Source organism: Triturus cristatus, chromosome 4_2 (genome assembly GCF_964204655.1).
Source record: "Triturus cristatus chromosome 4_2, aTriCri1.1, whole genome shotgun sequence".
Classification (NCBI taxonomy): domain Eukaryota; kingdom Metazoa; phylum Chordata; class Amphibia; order Caudata; family Salamandridae; genus Triturus; species Triturus cristatus.
This window is the reverse complement of record NC_140586.1, coordinates 739,800,282-739,826,661: the sequence shown is the minus strand read 5'-3', so window position 1 is coordinate 739,826,661 and position 26,380 is coordinate 739,800,282. Positions and strand designations below refer to the sequence as shown.

The window sequence follows — 26,380 nt, the reverse complement described above, 5'->3', positions numbered from 1 at the left end:
ATTATGGTTAGCAACACATGCTATTACTTGCACAACCTGATATGCTCAAAACACCAATTTGGTAAAGGTACAGAAACAAAGAGTGATTAAGCGAACAATATGGGGAGAGGATGTAGCCTAACGGCTGAGGCAGTCAACCTCAAATCTGGGGAACTGGGTTAGAGTCTCGGCAACGATGCTCAACATCCTGTGATTCTGGGTAAATCACTTAATCTCCCTGTGCCTAACCAAAATTAAGGTGTCCTTATGTAACGCAACTGGTGCTCATGTAAAGTGCTATGATACCGGATACCTTTGGGTCAAGTTTGCGCTCTATATAACTCAGAAAAATATATATATATATGCTGCCACGGTCGAACAAGTATGGTGTGCATTACTCACCATAAAAGGCCAATTTTAGTGATTGAAGCCAGAATCGTAACTAGTTTTCTAACTCGGGGAGCATATGTGGTAAAATGCAAGATGCGTATACTAGCGACAAGGCAACCAAAATATGAGCGCAGGAAAAAAACTATTTTGAGAATGTCAGTAATGAAACAATGAAGCATTTGAAAAAAGAAAAGTGAGCAAAGTGAATGCAAAAATAAAAGATGATGAAGAAAAGTATTTGTGTAACAATCAATTTTTTATTTTGTCCATGTTTAAATAAATCTAAATAAGAATATTGTAAAACACTTTTAAATAAAAAGAAATTGTGTCTGATTTCCCACAAAAACTGGATCATCTCTCTGGGTGAATGAGCAAAACCATAATAATTTAGCAACTCCAAGTAAGAGCCTGGAGCCTCTGTCCTACCTCTCTTTCTATGTTGGCATTATGAAAGATTCATACTTAGAGTTTAGGGCTCCGTTCCAAGTGTCTGAAACATTACAGCTTTCCTTTTTCCAGTAAGATAGATTCATCCCAGTGATATAATAAAATTTGAAATCAGAACCCCGGTCCTAAGTGCAAAACATGACACGTATTTTACGGCATTTCTTTCTTCATAGATATTACAATTATAGAAAATCAGAAATCTAGAAATCATTGCCCTTTATTGCCTTTCATTTTCACATAAATTGTCCATAAATATGACGTAAGAAATGTTTCTGGTATAGAAATCCTATCATGTGGCCATTTCATATCATGAAACGCAAGCAAATTGTAGGGTTTGTTTTTGAAATCATATTTCTCCTTGCCCATCCTCTGCATTCTTTTTGCCTTTATTAGGCAAAATGTACTCCATCGCTGTCTGCCCTAGCCGCTTCTTGCTTTCGATTTAACGTAAAAAGGCAAGCTACCACACCCCACTGAAATGATCATCTCGGTCTCCCTGCTCCCACACAGCATGTCAGAGACACAGACAGGTTTAAACAGGGGGTGAAAACCTACACAGCAACACGTTGTGCAGCCGCCAGGTCTTCGTTAGTCTGTGAACGTGCTTGGGTGTCACGCAACTGGCGTGATCCAGCAGCACATTCTACCGAACAAAAAAAGCCCAGAATCGGAGCTGTTGTGCATTATTTCGTCACATTTGTCAGTTACACCGTTTTAAATATCTGTGAAGAGTTGGGAGTAAAGGCACTGTAAGGTATGGTTAAAAAGCGCAATTTCTCGTTTAGTTCTAGGTTTGGTATATTTGAATTACAACAAACCTGAACGCTTATAATAAATAATTTAAATCACCTACATAGATACACTAAATTCCTCCTAAAACTACTTATAACCACTCCCATTTGACAAACTGAGCTTTTCTGCAATTGCAGAACATGGTACATATGTTTAGCTCCGGCTCCTTCGGCGATGCGCTAAGTGTGAGTGCAGCTCTTGTAGCTTCCGGCGTCTGTAGGTGGGAATCTTCAGGAAAAAGGGAGTTACGTTAAAACATGTCTGCTTGGTTTCTGCCTTTGCACCAGCAGGTTTGAGCCACGTCAGCAGCAGATAAGAATTTCTCAATTTTAACACAACAGTAATTTAAGTTTATGGCACACATATGTGTTCAGCACTTAAGCATGTCAAAATGCAGGCACTTCCGAGCTACTAGAAATGTGGGTTTGGGTTACCCGTCCAGCCAGTGTAAAACTGGATAAAAGTGTCAGTATACTTTGAAAAACATAAATGTCCTTTGCATTGGGAGTCCTTGGTCAGCTGTCACGTAAACAGTGCAAATGTCTCTTGAGGGTAAACCTATATTCATTTCACAGGCCCAGATGAGCCACAGATGAAGGGAGGGGGGGACCGCGCAGGAGTGAAATCCTCCTCGCTGGCAGATCTTGCCACAGGTTTTCCAAATTTAAGCTGCTTTATTAACATGAAAAAATGTTATTCTGCAGTCTGATATTTTTGTACAAATGGGCTCGAGAAACAGTACAAAAGAATTTCCCAAAAATTTAAAAAACTTCTTCATCTGCGTTTAGGCGAGGGTGACGGTGTGTGCGCGCCATTTTCGGCACGCGGCTTGGCCAGGAGTAGAGCAGCCTGAATCCTGAAGTGCGTCCTGGATTCCATTGAGTAGTTCTTGTAATTCTGCCTAAAAACAAACAGGAGACAAAAGAAAGAGGGCATTTAACACCTGAGCATTAACAGTTCATTTGCTTTGACATTATTGCAGACATGGTCAGATATCAAATGTTGCTACTGTAGAAAGCTCTTCACCGTGAGCCGCCTCCCAAAGCGTTATAATGTACACACTCTTTCAGGGAAAAGTCATCCTATGACAGGAATCTAGAGTTATGAACAAGTCTTTTATTACAACTCGAAGTAGCCTTTAAAAGTACCCTTAGCGAGACTTAAACTTCCAGAACTATAACACCATAGTCCATATAAGTCAGGAGACAGTAGTTATCTGCCTCTATATTGCTGTCCCCTGACAGTTAAGTAACCACTTACCATGCTTTATTGAAGATGTTTGTTGAGGTGTATGTCTGATATTTAAGGTTTTCACGTAAATGAGTTGATTGACATGTAATGTGAAGTAACTTATTTTACTGTAGGTACAGTTTCCAATTTACAGGAGTTTCCGGGGTTTTTTAGGCCGTGATTTGCATTTCTGGAATTTAATCCCTTGCTAAGGTTACTTGTAAAGATTGCATGGAGTTGCAATAAAGGACTCGTGCATAATGCTAGCCTCTGTTGTTTAATCCGGATTTTCCTAACATTCAAGCTTGGAGAATTCACATTCTCTTCTCAGGGCTTGAGTCAATATATTTTGTTTGTAGCTAAGTTGAATTCAGGTGTGCAGACAGTGTTTTCTGTAGGTGGGAGTCCAGTGCTTTATTTGTGGAGGTGGGTGCCTATGTGCATCAAACACTCTTTTTTTGTGGACTGAGGAGTTGTTCATGATCAGATTTGACCCAAAACAAGCGAAAGCAAGGCAGAAAAGAGAGGAGTAACAAGGCGTGCCTAGCCATTCTGCCACTCTGGAAGTTTCTATGTGGGCTGGCAGGAAAGAGGCTGCTTTTAGAGCTGTATAGCCTGCCAGGGCCCATCCATGCCCCTGTGGCCCCTTTCTAGTGGCAGCCTCCTGCAGTGTGGGACTGGGTGTAATGTAAAATGATAAGGCCCCTGTTAGAACTGGGGGTCTCTAGTTGGCAAAGGTATACACCTTTGTCCAAATAGGGACCCTTGCTTCTAGTCAGCACTTCACCTTCCACAATATGTAATTGTGTATTGGCACTTAGCTTAAGTGCTGGATCATCATTTTCAGCCTTTTGATACACTGTTAAAATTATTAGTCCTTTTAAATTCACCTACTGGTCCTTATCATCTGTATAGGAACCATCAGGCAGGAGTATTCTGTAGTAAACTAGTTCTTCTCCCAACATGGCCACTACACCTTCCTCTATGTTTTCTCCTACTAAGTCTCCCAGAATGCCTGTGTACATTCTATGTTGTACGTGGAGGTTCCACACTTGTCAGTTGGGGTCTGGTCAGCTGGCGAGGTGTGTCGCTCTGCTGTAACTTAATAAACCTAACTTATAACTACTAAGAAGTGTCCTGCTGTCTACCTGAACTTACTTACAACATTTTGGCGACGATCTTGGCTGACCAGACCAGACAAGCAGACTAAGAAGAACACCGCAGCATGAGCAGCACCTCGCACAAAGAACCCAAGAAGGCGTTTCACCTAACTTCAGCAAGAATTAAGTCGTAAAAGAAACCTGAAACGCCAGGATATTTCCAGAAACCTAGCAAAACTAAAAGAATATACGTAATCAGTCCATCTGTTTCCTGTAACTTGTGAAGGAAAAGTGCGTAACCGGAGTAATGCCAGAAGATTTGGAAAAACGAAATTGGATGTAGTAAGAAACTAGCCTCTGCCAAGACAACTCAAACGAGTGAAATTCAAAGATTCCTGTCTCAACGGAAATTAAGTGAGGAAATCGGCTTCAAGTATTACTAAAAATATACACCTACGAGGCAAAAGACTATTTTGGACGTTCTTGGCACAATGCTCCTTGAACTGTCGACCGTTTAGTAGTTGGTGAGCATTCATGTACTTTCAATCCTTCTTTTGTGTCAATGTGCCTTCTCAGTCGATCTTACCGTTTGTTCAGTCGAGGGATCTTCATGTAGCGCTGCCTTTTTCGTACTGATGACGTGTTAGAACCTCTGTATGTATTAGCGGAGGAGCAGCACGCTCTATGTTCACGTAGTGTGTTCAGCGTCATAACGCTGCAGCGCATCAATTGCTTGTCTGCATGATTACCATAAGACAGTCTATTGATACTTTGGTAATGTGAGCGAGAGCGAAGATTGCACCCGATGCTATTTGATTCTGTTTGGCTGTAATGTTTAACATCGAGAAAGGAGTTGATTGCTCGCAAAGAATGGGCACCGGCGTGAAAGTCAAACATTCTCAAATTTTTGGCAGAAACTAAAAAAAAAAAAAAAGAAGGAATTGGTCTTAAGCATTTCTGACGTGATTTTTTTCGAATCGTGAGTCAGTTACTTGTCAAAGCTGATCTATCCCTGCATGTGTCATTTAAACTGTTCGCCACTAGATGGTGTATTTACACTATGAAATTGCCGAGCGAGAGCAAAGTTAAAACCCCAACGTTAATAAATCCTGTTTGAAAGTGACCATTAACCTCATTAAAGGAGTTGATTGGGGCCGGTGTGAATGTCAAGAGATCAGGCCCCGGTGTGAACATCAAGCATTCTAACACTCAAACACTTGCACCTGAGACGTGTTGATCAGGGGCAAGCATCGAGCCCGGTTGTCTTTGAACGTGTTTGGCAAATATTATTATACAGAAGGAACAGAAATTACCTACGAGGCACTACTGACGTCACTTCTAAACCGTGAGTCAGTTACTGAGTGCGCGCGCTTCCGTTTGGTGCGCGATATCTACATGACTGAAATGTCGTCAGGCAACGGTGTCACGTGCTTCCTTCACCGTGTGCGTTCCTCACATCAGAAAGAGGTTGCCAAGCAACGGTGTCGCAATACTGCAGCGGGGTTGAGAGGAACATTGCAGCTTCAAACATCAAGATACTGCGGCCAAAATAAAGTAGAAGAAACTGATCGCAGAGGCAGGCTGCAGGATGCAGGTAAGAGCGCTTGCACGCTCTGTGTACTATCGAGGTATATTTCAATGTGATACAGAGGCGGTTCAACTGCCAAAGGAAAGCGCTCCACAGAGGCAATGAAAGAGGAAAAAAAATTCTGATCATAGAAAGGCCTCGGTGTCGGAAAAGGACAAAAGAGTGGACAAAGGTCGTCCTAGAACAAGAAGCGGTAAACTCGTCCAAGAGGGCACAAAGGTGTCCCAGAACAAGAAGTGGACAAAGGTCAAGAGGGGACAAAGCAAAGGTCAAGAGGGGACAAAGGTCGTCCTAGAACAAGAAGCAGTAAACTCGTCCAAGAGGGCACAAAGGTGTCCCAGAACAAGAAGTGGACAAAGGTAAAGAGGGGACAAAGGTCGTCCTAGGACAAGAAGCAGTAAACTTGTCCAAGAGGGGTCAAAGGTATCCCAGAACAAGAAAGAGACAATGGTCGTCTAAGAAGAGACAAAGGTTGTCCCACAACTATGAATCGACAATGGTTGTCCAAGAGTAGGCAAGGACTGGACAAAGGTCATTTTTTGAGAGCACAAAGTCTATGTCTGGTATGGCGAGGTGGGTCAGCGGACCCAGAACAGGGTCTTACGTTCCACATCTGGATGCTGGTCAGGGAGCTCTCAACCTTGTCTGTGAACCAGGAGGGGACAAATGTTTCCGTAACTAATCCAATAGTTAAGTAAGAGGTCAAGATCTGGTTAGAGGGATCCAGACCAGACGGGACTTCTATATATTCAAGTTAATCTTTATCTTCATTTTGGAGCGCAAAACAGGTTGAAGAAAGTGAACTATCTCTTTATGTTTTTTTGCTGGTTAAGGACAGATAGGAGGGAGTTGGACTGTCTTTTCCTGTTTTGGTCTGTCTAAGGGGAATAGGTGGTGGTGATACCTATTAGTTGTTTTGGGTGGTGTGTTTCACCTCACATCTCACTCTCAACACTCTTTGCCCTTTAACGCTCGTTTATCTCTTCTATCTTTATTGTAGTTTCTATTATTGAGAAGGAGGATGGGTATGTATTACTTTTCTAGATGAAGGAGGAGGATGTGTAGTTAACATGTGTTCTTCCTCAACATGGCCATTTGCGGCGATTTGTCTTTTCTAGATAAAGGGGGAAGATGTGTAGTAAACTAGTTCTTCTCCCAACATGGCCACTACACCTTCCTCTATGTTTTCTCCTACTAAGTCTCCCAGAATGCCTGTGTACATTCTATGTTGTACGTGGAGGTTCCACACTTGTCAGTTGGGGTCTGGTCAGCTGGCGAGGTGTGTCGCTCTGCTGTAACTTAATAAACCTAACTTATAACTACTAAGAAGTGTCCTGCTGTCTACCTGAACTTACTTACAACATATTCATTTGCATTTTCTGGCTTATCTTTATCAAAATACCAGTCTAATAGAGGTTTAGTGTTTTGGGTCCCCAGTCCATCAACTTGGCTTTGGATGCTTTGACTAGGATCACTGAATTCATTAGTGGTGGTAAAAGGGTATAAATAATCCAACAACTGTTGCAAAATTAACTGGTGCAGGGTTACAAAGTTCTGCATCTGCTTCAGAGAGCAGTGTATTAAAAAACTGGCTTCCTGAATTTGGAAAACATAACGGAGTGATAGGTGCTTAACCAAAAGGCTAAAAACGCCTAGCTCTTGAAGCTTTTACCTAGGCATTAAGCTTCCCTATGTAACTCAGGGGTCTCCAGCCTTTTCTGAAGTAAGAGCTACTTAAGTGTGCTAATAGTGACCATGTCAGGCTATATTACATTAGTGGCCACCCCACGCAAGATAACCAGCAGCGATCATCTCAGTACATCATGCAGGGTTGCCAGCAGTAATATCAAAAAAGGTTCAGCAATTTGAAATGCATCTGCAGCCTTAATACAAGTTATCCCTAGCTGAAGCCAAATTAATATTACAAATAAGTCTCCCCAACACCTCATGATTCATCAATCAAATATCATAAATATATGATGAATGATCTTCATCTCAGTCCTTACTGGATGAAAGAGCATCTCTGACCACAAAAACGGTTTACATATCAAAGCAAACAAAAAGTAAACTACAAGTATGGCCGACTTCCTCTTCCTGCTTGGTCTTATAAACAGGACGTGGTCATACAACACCTACTGTAATTTCCAAGCACAGAAACTAGCACTCCTATTTTCTGGTTGACATCCAAGCCCTGGGAGGGTCAGAATGGCAACACAGTGCCGTGACAAGAAAGACCGGAAGAACTTGGAGTATTAAATATTATTAGTAAGTAACCATCTCGGTCCTAACTAGGTGAGAGTATACCCAAGCAGTAAAAAGTAACTAGAAAATACCAAAACCATGAATTTTTTGCAATGAGTTGAAATTTAACAGCTATACCTACATTTAAGACATATGCAAAACTGCATCCAACACCTTACTAAAATTTACCCCGTCACTTGGAGGTGGTAATGAGTCATAAAGGTATGTAGCGATGCCCAAGTAGCTGCCATACAGATATATTTCTTGGATGCACCTTTCAATGTCCAGGAGGCTGACATACCTCTGGTAGATTTGCCTGTCATAGCCCCTGGTAGTGACTCATTCTCCTCATCATATGCCAAAATTATAGCTTGTTAAAACAATGTACTAAGGGTTGCTGAAAATGGTCATAAGCCTGGCATGAAGCTCCAGAAGTCGCAAACAGAGCCTGCACCTTTCTCATTGTAGTTTTTCTTGACACAAAGATAATTCTCAGTAAAGGTTCAGGGAGGGAAGCCATTCCTCCCCTGAAGAGGAAGGCGATGGAAGGAATTCTGGAAGTACAAGATCTTGTGCAATGTGAACCAGTGGAGGATAGAAGTATAAATATATGGTGGGGTGCTACGGTGCCAAACTCACCATATACTTCTCCCCCGGTGTGCACCTCTCTCCTGATCGGTGTCCATGATGAGCAGGAAAGGGAAGAACTGACTTCCTACTCAGTGGACACCAATACTAACCTAGCGCTCATTTTGAGGCTGGGTGGCTGTGCCACCATTCCCCGGCTGTTTCACAGCCGGGGGATTGCTAGGTGCGCACTGCGTGTGTTGGGCTGGCCGTAGCAATAGACCTAGCCAACGCAAAATGCACATTGAAGGGGCAGCTGTAATCCTGCAATTGCAAGATTCAGCCGCGCCCCCTGCCCTTGCACTGCGGCAGTTAAATAAAATGGCACTGACATGCCATTGTACTTATTCATCTGTGCTTGCTGCTCTAGCAGCAGGCAGGGCGACGCTACTCCACTCGAAAGGAGTCACCCCTGATGTGAACGTTGTTGAAACCTTGGGAACAAAAGAAGGGTTTGGTCTCAAAACCACCTTATCTGGAAAAAAGCATAGAAAAGGGTCAGTACACCACAGAGCCCCTAATTCCCAAATCCTTCTCTCAGAACAAGTTGCCAGTAGATTTAACCATTTGAAGCAAAGGAATTTCAATGGCTCAAACACAGAGCCCTACAGTGCCCTGAGGACTAAAGGAAGATCCCAGGTATCCACTGAAGAATTAATGTCCATTTCTATTTAGAAAACAAAATTCTAAGATGACTAGACACCAGGGTGTCTAGATTTTGAACCTTCTTCAATGCTCTAATTGCTGACTACTGCCTGCGCAAGGTAGAGACCTCTATCCCCAGAACAGAGCCGACTTTCAGGAAATCAAACATTTTTACAGGATCACATGCAGAAGTATCGAAGGACCTGGATGAATGCCAAGAAGCAAAATACTTCAATGTATACAATGAAGTTTGAGAGTGGCCGGACATCTGGATTGTTGAATTGAAAGAGCCACCTGTTCTGAGCAACCTTGCACTTGAAGATTTAGACTTTCAAGCTTCAGACCCCCAGATGAAGAAGGGTCCATGCAGACTTATTCAGGATTGCATTCAACAGAGGATACAGGTCCATTGGAAACACCCACTAGGGGATTGCTATTGACTGAGGGAAAAGTGGATAGCAGCTCCATTTGGAACAACAAAAAACTACTAAGAGAACCTCCACATGAGCGGCTAAAGGCATAGAGTCCCTAATGTCACCCTATTGAGAATGCATCCACTGCCCAGCCTCTGTTTTGGGCTGAGATTGCAGAAACTGGGTACTTGAGCACTCTCCGTGGAAGCAAACAGATCCAACCAAGGGGATCTAAACTTCCATTTCATCTGTTCGAATATCCTGGTTTGAAGGTTTAGTGTTGTAGAAGATGAGAATGTGCGACAGATGGTCCACAAGCACATTCTCCTTCTCTGGAAGACACACTGCTGATAACCTGCAGAGATGATTCTATGCTCAAATACAGATCTTGTGCTAAGGAGGAAGATTCTGCCACTACTCAGTGATTGATGTATGATCTGACTACTTGATTGTCCGGATGAGCCCTCACCAATTTAGGGCTTCTGAGTAAACATGTGTTAGCACTGGTTGGACAGCTTGCAATTGCTTCCAATTCAGAGATCATGAAACAAACTGAGGATACAATTTCTCCTGCACAGTCTTTCACGGTCTCACCCCCAACATTTCCCACTGGTGTCTGTCATAATCATCTTTCGGATTTGAAGAAGAAAAGCAGGGAAAACCCTTCTTCAGGGAATCAGTTTCAAGCCAGCATTGATGAGCTTGAATTTTCGAACGCTGATTTAAAACCAGTCAATTTTAGTGCTGTGACCACAGAGCCCAGTTGCTCAAAAGGAGATGAACCAGGGGGCACAAATGGACCTGTGCCCAGGGAGCAATAGTTTGTGTTGATAACATATATCCCTGTTCCATCACCCATTCCAATGCAGATTCTTGAGATTCTACAAGAAGAGTCCTCAGGTGAGACTGCAACTTGGATTTCCTCTGCTTGGGTAGGACAGGAAGATGTGTTGAACTTGCCCTCAAACCTGCACAGTGAGGCACATGTTCCAGCTTCAGCTTCTTGCTTTTTCAGCTTACCCTCACCCAACTCATCACATGATGGGATGGAGTCAGTGAAGATCCCCATCTCAACCCATGACGAAGAGAGATGAGAGAGGATTAGGTGATAGAATGATTGACAGTTAGCCCCAGGCATTGCAGGGATGAAGTTTTAAGCGTCAGGGCTACCTGCATGAGTGATGCTGTGCTGTGTCAATAATGGGGTGATATTGAGGCTTGTTAGACAACTGAAGTCAAGGGTTGTCTTCACTAGCCTTGGAAAATCTGTCTCATAGCTTGCACAGGCACCTCTATGTACCTGTGTCAGCTATGGGACAGATTCTCTGCCTCTGGTGACTTTTAAAAATCATTCAGCCAATAGCAAATAATACCTTATTATTCACTATTGGTTTAATAAAAAAAAGAATCAGGAAACCATGAGGGTGGAGCCTAGGAAGCCCCTAAATGTGATTAGCTATAAATGGTGCCACTTGACGAATAGATGGGAAATCTATTGGATAACCTTATATTCCTCCTATACAAAAGAGGGATTAAAAAGATTGCAAATGTACAGTAAATACCTGTTGCTTTAATTAGTTCTAGTGCTAAGCGGCTGGATCCAATAAAACTCAAAAAATTACTCAAGGAAATGGGCTTACCTTTCAGATTATATATATTTGGGTAAAAATGTGAATTTATCGTTTTGATTCGGCAGCCTACATACTTTTTAATGTCTAATAGCTATGGTGTAAGAAAGTTAAAAAGTATAAAGGTAATTGGAAATTGGTTCTGTGATGGAGCGGTATTAGCTCTAAATGAAAATTGAATATTTGAAATATTTAATCTGTATACATAAAAAGTGCATTATATATTGAAGTTTACAATTCTGTTGTGGTCTGACAGTGCCCCCCTGTGTGGCTATTTCCTGGGAACATTTGTCTGACATAGTCCTTGAAGAGACTCTTCCTGGACTAGGAGTATCTTGCAGTGTCTGATAGAGACTTCTAACCACAGATTCCTCACCTTTTAAACATTCCTCAGACATCAGACTGGAATCTGGAAACTTTTCAGCTGTATCTCAGTGCACAATCACGTGTTGCCATGTGGCTCTTCACTGACACTGCTCCACTCTGAAAGTGATGTGTGGAGTCTTTATAGGCTCCACCCCTGCACGCTGATGTCAGTCCCTTTCTTTCCATGCCACCAGGCACGGATCAGGAGCTGCCTTTGTGTCTCACAAAGCCATTTACCTCAATTTTTTGTCAGTGTGCAAGGGATGTCACACCCCAAAAAACAACAGGTTTTAGTGACTGTCACAAACAAACGGCTGTGACGGATCCCCACCAGGTAATCCTGTGATATCTAGGGTTGAGCCATGATTCCAAGGTCTGCAGCAACTGCACGTTGATGAATCCAAAGGCCATCAGAAACTATTAGGAAAAGCTTTACATAGGCAGACATAAAAAGACCTCTTATTGCGGCCTCTCCAAGTTGCGGTTTGAGTCGAAATTTCGATCCTGGCCCTATTCCTGGAGTTCACATAGTAATTTGAGAGACCAGTCTTCTTGACAGTCCTAATCATCTGGTAAGTCAAAAAAGAGGCACAAGAAATAAAAGTGGGATTCTGCCCCCTTGAGTTGGCCGGCTCTAGAGCCAATCTTGCAGCTGATTCCAGCACAACCCAAGTTCCCAGGGCCAACAGCCATACCACCTCAGATTTAAGAGTTCTGCGCAGCTATGCTCCAGCTCTTTGGATCCGTATCAACACCTCTGGTGTGCTTCCAGCCCCCAATGAGCAGAGAGGCCCTCCATCTGAAGTACCGCTGGTGGGTTCAGCACCAGTTGGAACCTCAGAACTTGTTTTGCCTCTGGTTCCACTCTCAACCCCACTTCAGGAGCCCCGACCTACACCAGCCCTGGGGACTTCAACGCGGATTCCAACTTCGACAGCACCAAAGGAAGAGGTCCTGATAGTTCTCTCTGGCACCGAATCGATGCCAGTTTTACCTCGAACGAAGTCATGCCCAATACCACCCGAAGAGACACTTCCCTCACCTGAATTGGCACCTCCACATGGGAGGACACATATTGCACATCCTTTCTGGTACAAAATGCAACAACAACTAAGACCCGGCTGATGAGTTCACTCAACCTTACTAGGATGATAATAGGTACGATGACTTACAGGAGGCTAGTGGTCACTACCTCCCTGGAAGCAGGTCTACTCTCACCTCCCTGAACTGGTCAATAAGGAATCTGCTTCCTACATGAAGGTCACATGCAGAGCAGCTGAAGTGCTTGACCTCCAGCCCCCTACCTTGGAGGTTAAAACAAATGTAGTAACAGAATTCCTCCATTCAGGCAAAGATCTTCTGATCCCCTTCTCCATTTAATGAGTCACTGACCAGCTTGCTGGAGGCTTAGACCAAACCTTGTTTTTGCCCTCAAGTCAATAGACAAATTATCAGCCGCCATTGTCCTACTCCAGGTGAGCCTGTTTTACTCTCGCAGCACCCTTACCCTAACAGTTGAGTCGTGCAATCCTCCACAAGCCGGTCTAACCTCTAACACTTGTCCTACCACTCCCCTCGACAGGGAATCTGAGCGGGAGGAGCAGGTTTGGGCAAGGGTGTTTTCCTCCACCAGTCGGGCACTCAGTTCAGGTAATGCCAACTGATTGTTAGGACAGTTTTTCCACAACATTTAGGACTTATTGGCACAAATCCTCCCTGGTGTGCCCTAAGATCTCTGACCAGTTCTCACTCAGGCAATTCGAGATGGTCGTGATGTGGCCAAGTTCACGATTCCTTGTGGCTTACACACCCCCAATTCCATCACGCCGGTTATCGACACCAGTGTTGCCATTTGTTGCCATTCATGGCTATAATTGACTGGGTTCTCCAGCGATGTCCAGTCCTTCCTGATGTACATGCACCCTGATGGGTCTCACTTGCTTGAGGACAAGGCTAATTCTGCTCTAGAGCATTTTAAAGAGATCAGGGCTAAGGCAAGCTCTCTGGGCCTGTCTCTCCCACCTGGGCAACTGCACCAGCTTTCTTGCTCCTTTCACAGCTTTGGTAGAGGTTCTCCAAACTACCTGCTTGTCCAGCCTCCAGAGGAAACCCACCAGTTTTGCAGCAGAGAAAGTTGTGCACACTGCCCCCGCCAAAGCCATAGGGCGTCTCAGTCTACCCCTTAACCTGTAGCCCCACCTGCCCCACCTCTCTTGCGTGCCCTTAGAGGAGCACAGCCACCAAGTGAGAGTTAAAATACACCGATTCTTGGCAGGAAATAACATTGGCAGATGGGTACCACAGATCGTTTGCAGGGGATACACCTTACCCTTCCTCTCTTACCCCCTGCATCTTACACCCAGTGTCTGAGGGAGGCCAATCTTCCCATTTTGCGGCAGGAAGTGCAAGTCCTTTTGGATGGAGACCAGACTTCAATACCTTCCTCTGAAAGGAGAAATTCAAGAGGTTCGCCCAGATCCAGGTCTTATCTGCCCTAGACCCTGGAGACTGGATGGTGGCCCTGGACCTGAAGGATGCTTACTTCTATATACTCATCCTGCCGGTCTATCAATGCTCCCTAGGGTTTCATGGAGGGAGAGGAGCATTTTCAGTTTGTTCTGCTCTCTTTTGGTCTCAACAGAACCCATAGGGTATTCATGAAAGTGAGGACAGTGGTAGCAGCTCACCTTCGTGGGTCAGAGGTGCCAGTCTTCGCCTACCTTGATGACTTGCTCATGAAAGCAGGCTTGTCTCAGGCAGTCATTAATTGCCTCCAGACTACAGCGAACCTCCTGTCATCTTTGGGGTTTACTGTCAACATTCTAAAGTCACACCTTACTCCTAAGACGGCCCCCCTCATTGGAGCCATTCTGCACATGGGTCATGTTTGTGCCTTCCCCCAGGAAAGAGAGTACAGGACATTTTGGCTATGATCTCAATCTTTCTGCCTCTGTCCTGAATTTTAGTAAGGTCGAATCCGAGGCTGCTGGGACTGATGGTCTCCTGCATCCTGCTGGTTAAGCATGCCAGGTGCCATATGCGAGCTCTACAATTGAACTTAAGGTCTCAGAGGGCCCAACAACAAGGGTTCCTCTCCAACCATGTTCAGATTTCGAAGGAGACTCAAAGGACCTGCAGTGGTGTTTTTTGGACCGCAATTGGGTAAGCAGCAAACCAATCTTCCTTCCCCACCCAGAGTTGACAGTGGTGACTGATGAATTGCTTCTTGGGACGGTCATCTGGGAGAGGTGGAGATCAGAGGCCTGTGTTCGAGTACTGGCTCAATATCAACCACTGGAGCAGCAGGCCCTCAGCAAGGCATTGAAAGTCTTCCTTCCATCCCTCAAGGGAAGGCTTGCACAGGTGATCATGAACACCACCACTACCATGTGGTACTGCAACAAAGAAGGTGGGGTGAGGTCATGGACCCTGTGCCAGGAAGCCCTTCGCCTCTGGACATGGCTGGGCCGCCAAGAGATCTTCCTGGTAGTGAACCACCTGACGAGTTCTTTGAATGCCAGGGTAGATGAGCTCAGCCATCATCCTCTAGCAGATCACAAGAGGCCATTACATCTGAAGGTGGCGCAAGGTCTCTTCTGGGAATGAGGAGAACTTGGCTCAATCTATTTGCCACTGCAGTGAACACGCAACGTCATTGCTTCTGCGTGTTGATGTTTCTAAGGTTACTTTTGCTTGGAAACGCATTCTGCCTTGAGTGGAACTCTAGATTCTTGTATGCCTTTCTACTGATACTACACCTGCCCCGAGTTCTCAAGAAGATCAGGACCGACCGGGCCTAAGTTATCTTAGTGGCTTCGGATTGGGCAAGTAGAGTATGGTATCCAGAAAAAATAAGCAAGAAAGAGCAACAGAATGCTAATGGCTTATCAAACAGACTACAATTCTGAAAGTGAACAGAGAGGCTTCTCTTCGACATACAAAAATCCTTCATGATCTGGGTGAGTGAGGGTGAATATAATTTACATTAGATTGAGAGGACGTGGGATGCAAACAACCAAAAACTTTCTTGAATTGTTACTGGATCCAAAGAGAGTATTTTAAGAAGTAGACGTGCGCATATGGTGAAGGTGTAACAAAGAGGAGATTTATTGGGTCGACTGACGTAGCAGATGAAAGATAACAGAGGATGGCTAGAGCATTCACTTTATGATTTTGTGGTATCCCAGAGATTAACAAAAGATCAAATGATTGGAAGTGAGTAAGAAAAGGTAATGACATCTACACTTGCCACCCAACCCTGGACCCCCCACGGGCATCTAGTTTTCAGAAATGTTTAGAGTTGCCAGGTTTTCCTGGGTTCTGGCCGACCCTTGACTTCTCACATCCACAAGAAAGATTGAAATTCCAAGTGAAAATGTTGATGTATCCCTGTCACATTTGTTGGCATTTCCTGTTGAGATAAAGGGCCCAACCACACAAGTATGGGGACATTTCTATTGGGAGAGATGTGGCAAGGCTGGGTGAGGTGACTTTTGTTAATCCTTGCAGATCCATAACTTTTCCACTCAGAAATATGAGGAATAACTTATTTTAGCTTATGTTTGACGGCTGCAGGGTATTCTGGGTAATGAAAAGAAGTGGGATTCACATAAGCTATTTTTGCCACACCACCTTGGGCTCCCCCTGGGTGTCTAGTTTTCAGAAATGTCTGGGGTTGGTGAGATTCCCTGGATGTGACCCAGGGCCCAAACACCATAACTACCCACATCCCCAGAAAGAGTAGAATTTCAGGGAAACATTTTGATGTATCAATATTGCATTTTGCGGCCTTTCCTATTGTGGGTGGTTAGTCCAGCCACACAAGTGAATTTTGAAAACACATAATAATAAACCATTTCTTATCTATTGAATTTCTCTCCATTTTTGACTTACAGGTGTATGTTAGTGTGCAAGAAAGAACATATTTTGAAAAACTCCCTCTGAATCGCAGTGTTATGGGTGACCCCCAAGTTCAGAGTAGCATTAATAAGTACTATTCCTACACTCAGATTCTTGAGCACATTTCAAACAATGCATAGCTTTCCTTCATATGCATTTATCCGTCATTAGATAATACCATATGAATCGATTCATGATCGGTCCACAATGACAAATTATGATAGGCTGCAACTCGATTGATAACTGTGGGTACTGTGGTTTGGACAACCAAGAGATAATAAACAAACCTATGAATAGAAGAGTTTGATGGAAGTTATGGTACATCATTTTTGTAGATCAGCCATCAGCGCAAACAATTACAGAGGAAAATATTGTTCCTGTTCTCTCCTTTTCCTACTTACTTTCATTCGTTTTTGACTTCAATGATTAGCTTGTTTGAGGAAACGTGAGTGATCTACATCAGTGGCCAATTGTTGTAAGCAAAATGTTGTCTACTTTTCAGAACTGTGCAGCTTTCTGGGTTTACTACCTGCAAGTATGTAAAAACTGCAAAAATAGGAAATAGCTACTACCACTTAGAAAACTCCAAAAATGACGGTGAAAAATATTATATATATTTTAAACTGTGTCTGTTTCTGAAAGCTGGCACGAGAATGATCTTAGCGCAGCAAACCTTTTGTTGATGACTTTTTAACAAACAAAAATACACACACACACTTTCTTAAAAACACTTTTTCCCATTTTCCCAAAACAAAACTCCCAACATTTTGCTACATGTTGGCTGTTTTTTTCGTTCCCTACAGGGAAATCCACAATTTCTAGGTACCTTTAGAATCCCCAAAACATGGAAAAAAAATACATAAATTTGGCCTTTTGTGCAAAAAAGGTTATAAAAGCTTAATTGCGAAGTGCCTCAAATATAAAAAAAAGAGGTTATCTATGGGTGGGAGTGAAGCCACAGTACGTAAGGGGTTAAGGATTCAGCTCCCAGAGTGACATGGTGAGGTTAGGAGACTGTGAACCCAGGTGGGAGTTAGTAGCATTCACCATTCCAATTTGTGAAAATATACGTTTGCTTCTACGCCATAATGTTTAGCCAAAGAAGATGATGGTGGTGACGTTCATCTTGTCCGTCTCCTGTGTCGTGGCTCTGAAGCAAAGTGCTGAGACTGCATTCTGAACCTGTATCTACAGGGTAGATTGCTTTAGGTGCAATACATTGGCAGGAGCTTTGTTGGCAGGAAGTACAAAGAGACAAACCTCATGGGAGAGCAAGGTCCTCATCTTTGCAATCAGGAGACTGTAAGAGGGGAAAACAGAATTTAGCACTTGCTGTAGAAGAAGGAACACAATGTTTCTTTCTCTGAGTTAGAGGACCGTCACTATACTCACTGCATCCTGTCAGAATACTCTGCACATCCTCGCCGCGCTTTTTACAGCGTTTAATGGTGTTCTCCTTATGCTTTTTTTCTGTGTTGCCGCGTCCTGTCATTGGCTCAGCACCACATCCTGTCATGGCATAGCACCGCATCGTGTCACGGTTTAGCACCGCATTCCGTCATTGGCTTAGCACAGCATCCTGTCAAGATACTCCGCACAGCCTCACCGTGCTTCTTACAAGTTTAATGGTGTTCTCCTTGTAGGAAGGTGGATATCTGACTATGGTTACCCCCAACTTTTTGCCTAGTGTCTAGCTGGTTTTTCGACTTAGTTGGCCTGAGATCCTGCCATTCAGGGTCTCAGGCTGTCTGCTCTCTCTTTAAAATGGACTCCATGTACCCCAGGTACATTCCCAATTGGTAAGGATCACCTTATTGGACCCTGTACAGTGTACCCTAGGTACCCAGGGCATAGGTGTACCCTAGGCCTCCCAGGGGCTGCAGCATGTATTATGCCACCCCTGGTCTGGTCTTCCAATCAGACACAACTGGCTGATCACTCAGCTGGGGCAAGGTCGTGTAATCACCCCTTGCTTAGATATAGTATGCCTATATCTACCCTTATATATAGACACATGTGTACCTATCAGTCACTCCTATGGCAGGCCTTAACAATCCTGGAGGCAGAGTGCTTGGTAACATGTGAGATGGTGCTCTAGCATGAGCTGAGCCTGTCTGCAGCTTTCGGAACCATGTCCTTATAGCTGTTCTATGATATAGCCTACCATATACTCTTAAAGTGCCTTATAATCTTAAACGGTTATGGTAACTATGGTTTGGCTGTATCAAAACATGTCGTGTAAGGTGTCTAACACTTTGGAATAATACCCCCATACCATTTCTGGTGATGAGGATATTATTCCTCCCTTCTAGAGGGAGAGACATGTTAAAATCCTACTTTGCTGTTTAACTCTAACCAAAGCCTCAGCATCACAAAATGGATGCTGCTGCCACAGACACAAGTCTGACCTCCTGCTGCTGGGAGTGATCCCGGCAAGGGAGGTTTGGACAATAGGTTTCCTGCTTGGGGAGGTGCTAGCACCTCCCCAGACAGACTTTAGTGTATTGGGGCAGGGAGGGCTGAAAGAAATGAGACATGCCTGGGGCACACAAGGTGTCCCATGCATAGTCCAGTTCAAACCGGTGCTGGGGCACTCCAGCCCCAGTCCTGGCACGAAACTGGACAAAGGGAAGGGGGTGTAACCACCCCCCTCCCAGGTCCCACCCATAAGGCGTAACCTAGCAGGTATCCCAGCCCCCCAGATTAGTATAAGAGTGGGAGTTGGGCCTCAAGACTTCAGATTATCCTGAACCTGCAACTTGAACAGAAACTCTGGACCTTCGACATTCGACGAAAGAAGTAGACTGAAGAATCTTCCTTGTGGCCAAGGAGTGGCTACCCTGTGCAAACAGGCACCATCAAGAGACTACCCTTTGCTTTGCTAAAGTTCTACGAGGGACCGACTGCAGAGCCCGACCAGAGCCTTGACTTCCAGACTTCTCCGACCCTGATCCACATCCACAGCCGTGCTGAGATCCGTGGAGGCGACGAGAGACGTGGGACCGGCTACCTGGGAAAAGTGGCTAGTATCTTCAAGCGCAGCTTCTGAGGCACCCTCGAAGTTGTGCACCGGGGATTGAGAAGCCCCAACCCCAAGCACCATCTGCACCGAAGATCAGCCCCCCACACTCCACGAGTCCTGCGTGGGGCCCTTCTGCATTTTCCTGCTTGCCGCGTCTGTCTGGTTGCTTGCCCGCTGGCTAGTGGCCTTTGAGACGACGCACTCTGCAATCTTCAGCGCTGGTTTGGCTCCTCCAGACTGGCTCCCGCTTCTTTGAAAAAGAGAAGCACCCCAGACCCTCCTGGTCTGCACCAGAAGCAAGTCCTCCGGTCTTCGTGGGTTCCGCTTGCCAAGGCTTGGTGAGTCCTAGTCCAACTTCGACGCCGCTGACAGCAAGAGCCTTCGTGGGACAGCTCGCCTCCTGGTCCTGGTTGTCCTCGACGTTCCCTGGTCCTCGTGGCTGCAGCGACAAGCTTCACCTTCACCTGCAAACTTCACGACATCGCCTGGTTCCTTCCTGGTTCCACGTGGTCACTGGCTAGTGACCTGGACTCTGTCCCCTCTGCTTGCAGGTATCCTTTCTTCCTGATCCCAGCCTTGAGATCCACCGGACACTCTTCACTGACTGCCTGTCAGCATCTTTCTTCAGGCATCCATAGGAGTCGACGACGAAACCCGACGCAACTTCACCCCTATGCACCCGCAGCCTGTGGGCTAGGTAACTTGGGTACTCCGGTGCTCATCAGGGTAGTGACTATCCTAGTGTCTAGTTTTCCAGTCTCGACTTCCTAGCTACTCCGGAAGTGTCCTAAATCTATTTAATTCAAAACTGTACTATTTCTATCGATTATACGCATTACGCGTGAGTGTTTCCACTCTGCACCTGAATCCCGTGGGCCTCCCACTTCCTAACCTTTGGTAGTATAGTGTAGCCCCAGCGATTCCCTAGGCCTAGGCCTATCCTATTTCCGTGACAGTGGTCCTTATACCACTTACTTAGTATATGGTTTGCGTGGCCCCTAGGGCCTAACTGTATTACTTACCTGTGTGACTTAATGTATGCTTAAATAAGACTGTGTTGTACTTACCTCTAATCTCATAAAGAGTGCTGAGGGTTGTCTAGAATAAATACACTTTATTTTGATATATATCTGTTGTGGTGTCCTTTCATTTGGTATTCAAGGGATTATATATGGTATCACAGCTGGCTTCACATGCCATTCAGAGTTTAGCCTAAGACTGCTCTTGTCCATGCTACCACTAGAATAGCTGGTCTATAAGGTTGACTTTACAACCAATCACCATAAGGGTTGTTTGGACTGATATAAGGTGTACAGTAGAACTAGTGACATCATACATCAGGCCAACTTCTCACACTCCTCATGCCTTTTTTCTGTGTTGCTGCATCCTGTCATTGGCTTAGCACTGCATCTTATCACGGTTTAGCACCGCATCCAGTCATTGGCTTAGCACAGGATCCTGTCATTGGCTAAGCACCACATCCTGTCACAATTCAGGTTGCCAGATGCCTCCAGGTGACTCTATGCCTGAGTTTACATCTAAAACATAGGGGCAGATTTATGAGCCCTGTGCGTCACTTTTGCGCCGCCGTAGCGTCACTTTTGTGACGCAGCGGCGGCGCAAAGCCAGCGCCATGCTGCGGCAGATTTACAACGTGACGCATCTAAGGAGATGCGTCACGTTGTAAAGCTTGCGCCACATGTGGGCGTACCTTCACAGGGGGGGGCGTTCCGGCGCAGGAACGCCTCCGAAAAGTGGCTGAGTGAAATCTACAAGATTTCACTCAGTCACTTTTCCGGCCATGCTGCGTCAAATCCCTGCGCCTGCTTGAAGCAGGCGTAAGGATTGACGCAGCATTGTACCGATAGGGCACCCCCGAGCCTTGCTGGAGCTGCATCGCGCTTGCGACGCAACTCCAGCAATGCGCCGCCCTTCCGCCATCAGATGCGTCACGCATCTGTTTATCCTTGCGCCACGATGCGCTGCACTGTAAATGCGGCGCATCTATTGTGGCGCAAGGGTAAACTTGCGTGACGCATCTTCCCTGGCGCATCCATGCTGATTTGCAGGGATACGCCAGGGAACATAAGTCTGCCCCATAGTTTATACTGGGAATTGGAGTTCTTGTTCTCCCTTTTTAAACAAATTGAAAAAAATTACTTTAACACAGTGGTTTATAGAAGGAAAAACAGAACTTGAATGTATTGTCCCTAGCAACACGAAGTTATGTGGTAACACTGGTTAAGGTGCAGTGCACCCTTCCATGGCACGTCATCTCAGATAATGTTACTGGGCTCCCCACTGCTGGTCGCTGTGCCAAATGCTCCTAATGAAGTGTGAAAACTAGCCTCATAGCCCCTTCAATTTATCTCCAAGTAGGAATCCTTCCCCACTGCACCCAGCTCACAGAACCTCCATCCAATGGCAGGCGTTGCCAGGCTCAACGTGGAACCTGTTCTCTGTGTGCAGAGCAAGCTTGTACTACTGTCCACGTGGTTCTTGTTCTCCAAGTCTCACTACAGTTTGAGAAAACAGACTATACGAGAGCCAAAACGATTGGCTTTTCCAATGTTTGTTTGCAGAGGTTCAGGAATGCGGCCACTTGAGAAAGGAATTCAAGAATTTTCTTCAATCAAGACTCTTACAAAGGAGGAGTTACCAATGAGTAAATAGTTAAGTGGAGACTAAAGAGCAACTTAATGTGATCGCAAACAATCTCATGGGTTTGCAGTCTTTACCCAACGGTCTGTCCCCGCAGTACTTTACCACGCAGGTAAGTATTTTATAAATGTCATAATTATTATGTAATTTAAAAAAGAGGAGGGGGATTTAAGTGTTATGGAACGGATAATGGTTTTAAAGGTTTTTTTTGTTAAGTTTGGTTAAGGTACAGGGCAGTAAGGTTTAAAGGGATTTTTAAGTTTAAGGAGCAGGTAGTGGTAATGGGAGGTAAGGGTTTTTTTGGGTTCAGGGGTGGGTATAAGTAAGGAAAGGTAAAGGGTTTTTAGGGTTCAGGGGTGGGAAGACGTAAAGGGAGGTAATGGTTTTAAAATAATTGTAGGGTTATCCCCAAAACAGAAAAGAAAAAAATATTTAAAAAAGAGGATATGGGCAACCCCACCACCTAAAAAATATATAAATATAATTATATATATATTGATTCCCCTGCGAGAGAAAGTGTATGTGCACGTGTGTGAGAATATCACACAATTCCAATGCATTGCATCGTAAAGGCATGCTTGGTAAAGCGTGCTTGCTATTTCAATGCTTTGTGAAAGGTCAACGTGTTGTGATGCCCGCGGAGTAAAGTCTGATAGTCATCTCGGGTAATGAGATGCTTCCGATTAACTCCAACCCACATGGTCACAAAGGTCCACATCTGGGCTTGCTTGCACACAAGCCCGGCTGGTTGGCTTGCTACTCAGGGTCCATGCTTAGCTTTTGTTTGCATACGTTATGACTCTTAAAGTGTGTAACTCGAAACTTCAATTCTGTTAAACAGCAACACACTTCGAGAAAGAGGAAACAAATATGGGTTTATGGTTTTCACTAATCCTTCTGGATGGCGGGTTTCCAGTACAGAAGCAGTAGGGTGGAGAGAAAAGGGGGGATGGAACTAGTCGGTGGAGGGGGAGGCGGGGATAGCAGCTCTACTGCGTACAAAGAAAGAGCTCTTCATACCCAAATAGTAACCCAGTTCAAGGTGGTTTGCAGCAGAAGAGTGCGAGTCCTTGGAAGTGGAGTGACTTGCCACAGAAGAGCATGTATCTAGGCGGAGCGACCACAGGTAACTGGCCCGTTCGAAGGGATAGGACTGATTCCATTGGTTAAGCCCATCCAACACCTTGTGTATAGTGCAGAACATCTGTAAATGCTGTTGGATCAGCAGCCAACTATGCTGTGAAATAATCATTTCGGTCCATAATAAATAGAGGGCCAGCCCAAACACTTTTTGTTTTAATTTCCCTGTTTTTAGTTCTCTCTCGTCTATTCTTGGGCAGTTCTTGGGCAAGAAAGCGCTGGTCATCTGAGGAACTGGACCAGTTGTACAGGGACAAAAACATGTTGTGCAGCAGTGAACACCGCCCGAGATACTGGACCCTGTGAAAATAGGATAAGTTGATAAATACGGATATCCCCGGCCTCAGGAATAGGAACAGCTACAGTTCTGCTCTCCATAAGTAGGTAATCTCTCTATTGATGGCACTTCTAATCTGCTGCATTAGGAGCACAGTCCGTTGCCTGTTCTACCTCCACAGCGCGGAGGCTGTTGTGAGGCTAAATCTGCGGTGCTTATCGCTTGCATTTTTGGACTGTTTGGCGTTTTCAGTTTTGGAGCGGGGTAAAAGCTGCTAAATACAGAACAAAAGTGCTATTATGCACACAGAAAGGGTGCCGGCCTGCACAACTGGGAGCGCGTTGGCATTCTGCTTAGCTCGTTTAAACTGGGAACAATGTAGGGCCTGCAGACTTGTACACATCAGCAAAATGCCTGCAAGAAACTCCGTTCGCACTTCCCACAACCCTCTTCGGCTGCCTGCGTCAGCAGCGACGCTCCTACGTGCAGAATCTGGGGGGCGAATCCAGGCATTCCTTAGAAACGCAAAGGTCGCAAGTTACCATTGCACCCGGAAAATGAAACGGTTGGGAAAAAATACGAGTATTCTCACGTGGCAAGTACATCAGTGCATACCTTTGTGTGGGGATGCATGAGGAAAGGAGTTTGGATAAAGCTAGGAGGTTTACTTTGTAAGTGGAAGTTTGAAATGTGATATCCGTTGGTGCAAAATGTTCATGTTAGTAGTGGGAATGAAAAGACAGAAACAACTACACGTGAGCACTACTTGGTGCAAAGTTACAGCTTCCTGTGTGGATGCTTCTTGTGCGCCCGTTTGCGTTATTTGTAAAGGTTTGTGTTCTTTGCGGGGGCCTCATCCCTTATAAGTGCAAGTCTCTTCAGTATTCGTGCAAAGTTATGGCTAGCTAGATGCATGTCATATGTATGACTCATGTGGGACTCCTCCATGAATGACTGATATATGCTTCCTTGTGTCTCTTGAGTATCCTCATGTGTCCTGAGCATTTGTGCTCGTGCGTTGTCGCTGGTGAATCAGTATGTGTATCACGTGCATGTATGTTTGTGTGCAGCATCTGTGTGCCTGTACATTTTAATAGTGTGTTGTGTGCGTAAAATGTTTGTTTCTTTTATCTGTGTATGACTTGTATGTGCCTCGTGAGTGCATGAGTCTGGGGTCTGGACTGGTATCTATGACTTATGGTATGTGTGTGTCTGTGACGTAGCAAGGGCTCTCTGGGCCCAGAGGAATCAAGCATAGCGGGACTCCATGCCATCTCTAGTTAGGTAGTAAACAAATGGTCATAAATGGCTTCCTGTGAGCCCCTGCATCTAACTAACCATGGGATTACCACTGCAACCCAGTAAGGAAGAAAATCACTGCCTCTAAGAGCTATACAGTACAGATGAAAAGGGGCAAAAGTATTCAGTCCCTCGAGTCCAAACAAATGCTTACATAAGTCTGTAAATATTTCATGCATACATAATGTGGAATTATGCTTCCCTAGGGGCAGGCCCCAGTCACCCAGATGCCTGTTCTTTTCTTCTTTCTTCCATGATATTGTGAGGTCTGCAGGCGTACTCTGTCGTAGAAAGCAGCCTGTTGGCTTTCATGCTGACATGCTCTAGCAGAGACACTTTACCTTTGGAAAATAGCTCCAAAAAGCACAAAGCGCCAACTGGCATTATGTGTTTGTGCTGGACCAGAATGAAGTCATAAGTTCAAGTCGACCATGTTGGAGCATGAGCAAAGTACAGGACTAATTTCGGCCCGGTGGACAGTGTGCCTCGTTGTACTTGGACTGAGATGCGAGTTCCTTCATCGTGCTGTGTTGAGTAACGTTGGTTCCGAGGGGGGCCAGCGATCAGGAGCTGCGGGGTACTGCGTCCCATTGCATTGTGCTGCACCAAGTTGTGTCGCACTGAGTAGATTTGATGAGGTCGTCGATCAGGACCTGCGAGTTGTTGTGATGCAGGGTCCTGCTTTTAGATGCATTGCACTGAGTCGGTTCCAATGAGGCCATCGACCAGGAGCTGCAAGGTGCTGCGAAGCGAGGTCCTGCATCGAGATGTGTTGCATTGTGTCGGTTCCGATGAGGCCACTGATCAAGGGCTGCGAGGTGCTGAGGTATGAGGTTCTGCATCGCGCTGTGTAGAGTTGTGTCACACTGTGTCGCTTCGGAGTGAACCCACAATTGGACCTTGAGGAGTACACTCTTATGTAAACCAAGAGTCCAGGACCTAGGGAACACATCCTGGGATTAGGACTCACTCCAGCCTAGACCAGCAGCAGGACATAGCTACGTCCAGTTGAGTGTGGGCAGATACAGGGCAGGTCTTTGGAGCTTGTTATGTCTCTGTAGTTAAGAACATGTGGTAAGTCAGCTAATCCTTGGAGTCACTATGGTGATTCTGGGTTCAAAGAGCAGGTCTAGTCTTCATTCCTCAGGCAGCATTGCAGTCCTTCTTCCAATAGGGCAGTCCATCCTGCAGCAGGGTAGCTGAGCAGTCGAGCCGTCCTTCTGAGTCTTTCACAGGTCCATAAGTGGTCCATAAGTGGTCGGATGAGTTGTTCAAGAGGTTTAAAATGTATAACTGGTGCCACCTTCTCAAGTGCGGGGAAACACCTATCCAACCCCCAAATTTGGTTCTGAAAACTTCTTCCCTTCCCCTTTTCAGGCTCTGAGTTGTCTGTGGTCACACTAGGATAGTGGCAAGTTCCTTTGTGTGTGTGCTGGGACAGCCCTTTGAAATATAATATAGGCAGGGAACAGCTCCGCCCTCAACCATTTTGGCAGGATGGCCCATCCTGCCAATATCTAGTTCTCCTTTGTGTCACTGTCTGGGAGTAATACACAAAGGCCAACTGTCAACGACACCTAGTGATAAAACCCAGACAGCAGGCACTAAATGGTTAGGACAGGAAAATGACAACCTT

The 26,380-nt window shown here is 45.1% G+C and overlaps 1 protein-coding gene across 2 annotated transcripts in view; it reads right to left on the bottom strand.

Annotated features, from left to right (window-relative positions):
* Positions 1-606: 606 nt before the first annotated feature.
* TTC39A (tetratricopeptide repeat domain 39A) overlaps positions 607-26,380 on the bottom strand; it is a 721,538-nt gene continuing 695,764 nt past the window's right edge. For both annotated transcript variants that reach the window (XM_085602648.1, XM_085602649.1), the window contains exon 18: positions 607-2,509. In XM_085602648.1, the coding sequence (XP_085458774.1) occupies positions 2,383-2,509 (127 nt within the window). In that variant the 3' untranslated portion in view covers positions 607-2,382. The remainder of the gene's footprint in view (positions 2,510-26,380) is intronic.